The sequence below is a fragment of the Primulina huaijiensis genome, chromosome 11 (assembly GCF_012295235.1).
Source record: "Primulina huaijiensis isolate GDHJ02 chromosome 11, ASM1229523v2, whole genome shotgun sequence".
In the NCBI taxonomy this organism is placed as follows: Eukaryota; Viridiplantae; Streptophyta; class Magnoliopsida; order Lamiales; family Gesneriaceae; genus Primulina; species Primulina huaijiensis.
Window position 1 is genome coordinate 13,322,354 of NC_133316.1, and position 2,634 is coordinate 13,324,987.

The 2,634-nt window shown below is 39.7% G+C and overlaps 1 protein-coding gene across 1 annotated transcript; it reads left to right on the forward strand.

Moving 5' to 3' along the window:
- The first annotated feature begins 759 nt into the window (after window positions 1-759).
- On the forward strand, window positions 760-1,397 carry LOC140988400 (uncharacterized). The gene is made up of 2 exons (XM_073457417.1): window positions 760-999; window positions 1,119-1,397. The coding sequence occupies exons 1-2, from the start codon at window positions 760-762 to the stop codon at window positions 1,395-1,397; spliced, it is 519 nt and encodes a 172-aa protein (XP_073313518.1).
- The last annotated feature ends 1,237 nt before the right edge of the window (window positions 1,398-2,634 follow it).

Genomic DNA, 2,634 nt, shown 5'->3' on the forward strand with positions numbered 1-2,634 from the left:
AGGGTTGTGTCTACTGCCACTCCTAGATGCTCAAGAAGTCAAGCCTCAAGTCTGTGAATTCTTACCGCTTTAAATTTGTCATGTAAAATTTAGATTTCTTTATGATATAGAAATTGGGAGGTTGGATGTTTTCGAATTTAAATGCATGTTGGTTACGTGACTTGGACAGTGTGTACAGTTATGCCTCCAAGACGTGTTGTTTCCATGAGTGGGAGGAGGAGAGACATGAGGAGATACCTCAACCACCCCTGGATGTTGCTACACGGGTTCTAGAGGGGATGGCTCGATTGTTGGAGCAGCATGCTGGAAATGCTGTTCGGGGACGACAGGAGGATGTGTATTGAACTTGATGATTTAGTGCTGCATGCTTCAAATTTTAAAGTATGGGCTTGAATTATAGGAAATCGAGAGCTTAGTACCTGAATTCTAATTAATTAGAGCAGTTTAAGGATTCAATTGCATGATTTGAAAATTTTAAGGAACTTAAGGGCATTAAATTCGATATTTTGGGCTTAATATGAATAATCCGAGAAGTATAGGGCTTAAATTGTGAATTTCAGAAAATTGAAGAGGGTACCGCAATTTTCAGAAATTATGGGGCTATTTAGTAAATTTTCGAACATTTAGGGGTTGTTAAGTAATAAATTCGAAGGTTAAGAGGCTGTTTTGCAAATTATTTGAAACTTGGAGGGCCTAGATGATAGGAAATTTCGAATTTCATGGCCTTGATTTGCATATGGTACGATTGTTCACACAGGAATGATATTTATATCGGATGTAGCTACCTACGCTTTGCTAGATTCTAGAGCTACACACTCATTTATATCTGAATCCTTTGTGAAGCGATTGGGAGTCTTATCGGAGATCATGGAATCAAGATTTAGAGTTACAGTGCCTTCGGGTGAGCAGATGTTGTCTACTAGCATGGTGAAAGATGTGGAGCTTAGGTTGCAAAAGGATATTGTGCGAGCAGATCTTATTGTGTTGTCAATGCCTGAGGTTATATTGATTTCCAACAGAGGTCGGTGTCTATCAGACCACCCAATGGGAAATCATTTACCTTCGAGTCTGTACAAAGTAGACAAATGTTTCACATCATTTCTTGTATTTGTGCAAAGAAGCTTATGCGAAGAGACTGTCAAGGTTTTCTCGCCAGTTTCATCTCTGCGTCGGATACTGTCAGCCAGTCGATTGAAGATGTAGAGGTTTTCAGCGATTTTCCGAACATATTCCCTAATGATGTTTCTGGCATTCTTTCCGAGAAAGAGGTGGAGTTTTTTACTGAGTTGATGTCGGGTACAGTGCCGATCTCTAAGGCACCGTATCACTTAGCACCTACAGAGATAAAGGGGCTGAAGGATCAAATTCAAGAGCTGCTAGAAAAAAGGACGCCCTAGTTTTTCCCCATGGGGTGCACCGGTATTGTTTGAGAAGAAGAAGGATAGGAGTATGAAACTATGCATCTATTATCGAGAGCTAAACAAGGTAACAGTGAAGAACAAGTATCCCTTGCCAAGAATTGAAAATCTATTCGATCAATTGCAAGGAGCTTCAATATTCTCGAAGATAGATCTTCAATCAGGATACTATCATCTGAGGGTAAAAGTAGCAGATGTGCATAAGACGGCTTTTAGGACTCGTTACAGACATTATGAATTCCTAGTGATTCCCTTCGAATTGACGAATGCCCCATCGATCTTCATGGATCTCATGAATCGCATATTTCAGCCATATCTTGATCAGTTAATTATCGTATTCATTGACAACATTTTGATCTATTCGAGGAGCAGAGAGGAGCATAGGCAGCACCTAAAAATAGAATTACAAACAATGCAGGACCGAAAATTGTATGCAAAGTTCAGCAAATGCGAGTTCTAGTTGGAAAAGATGGCGTTCTTAGGCCACATTATCTCGAGGCATGGAGTGGAGGTCGATCCAAATAAGGTCGAGGCTGTCAAGGAGTGGTCAGTGCCTAAAAATACAACCGAGATATGCAGTTTCTTAGGCTTAGCCGGATATTATCTCAAATTCATGAAGGGCTTTTCCTCCATTGTAATGCTCTTGACAGCGCTGAAAAGAAGAATGCCAAGTTCATATACGGAGCTGATTTTCAGGACAGCTTTGATCGGTTAAAGCAAACTCTTACCACGGCACCAGTTTTAGCTATGTCATCATGACAAAGAGAGTATGTGTTGTACACAAATGCTTCGAACCTAGGTTTTGGCGCAGTTCTTATGCAGCATGATCGAGTTATTTCATATGCGTTTAGACAATTGAAAGTGCATGAAAAGAATTACCCAACTCATGACCTCGAACTAGCATCAGTTGTTTTTGCTCTGAAGATTTGGAGACATTATTTGTATGGTGAGAAGTGCAAAATCTTTACCGATCACAAGAGTCTCAAGTATTTCTTCATCCAGAAGGACTTGAATATGATAAAAAGAATATGGTTAGAGCTTGTGAAGGATTGAGATTGTGATATTAGCTACCATCCTGGAAAAATTAATATAGTTGCAAACTCTTTGAACAGAAAAATCTTAGTCTTGGTCCAACTATCAGTACAAGAACCTCTTCAGAGGTTCAATCTTGAGATGTATACTAAGGGCAAGGCACCTAATCTATCTACTTTGATGG

Coding starts and splice junctions, on each gene's coding strand:
- LOC140988400 (XM_073457417.1), top strand. CDS start 760: ATGATATTTATATCGGATGTAGCTACCTACGCTTTGCTAGATTCTAGA. Junction 1,000..1,118: donor TTGTGTTGTCAATGCCTGAG/GTTATATTGATT, acceptor ATTTGTGCAAAG/AAGCTTATGCGAAGAGACTG.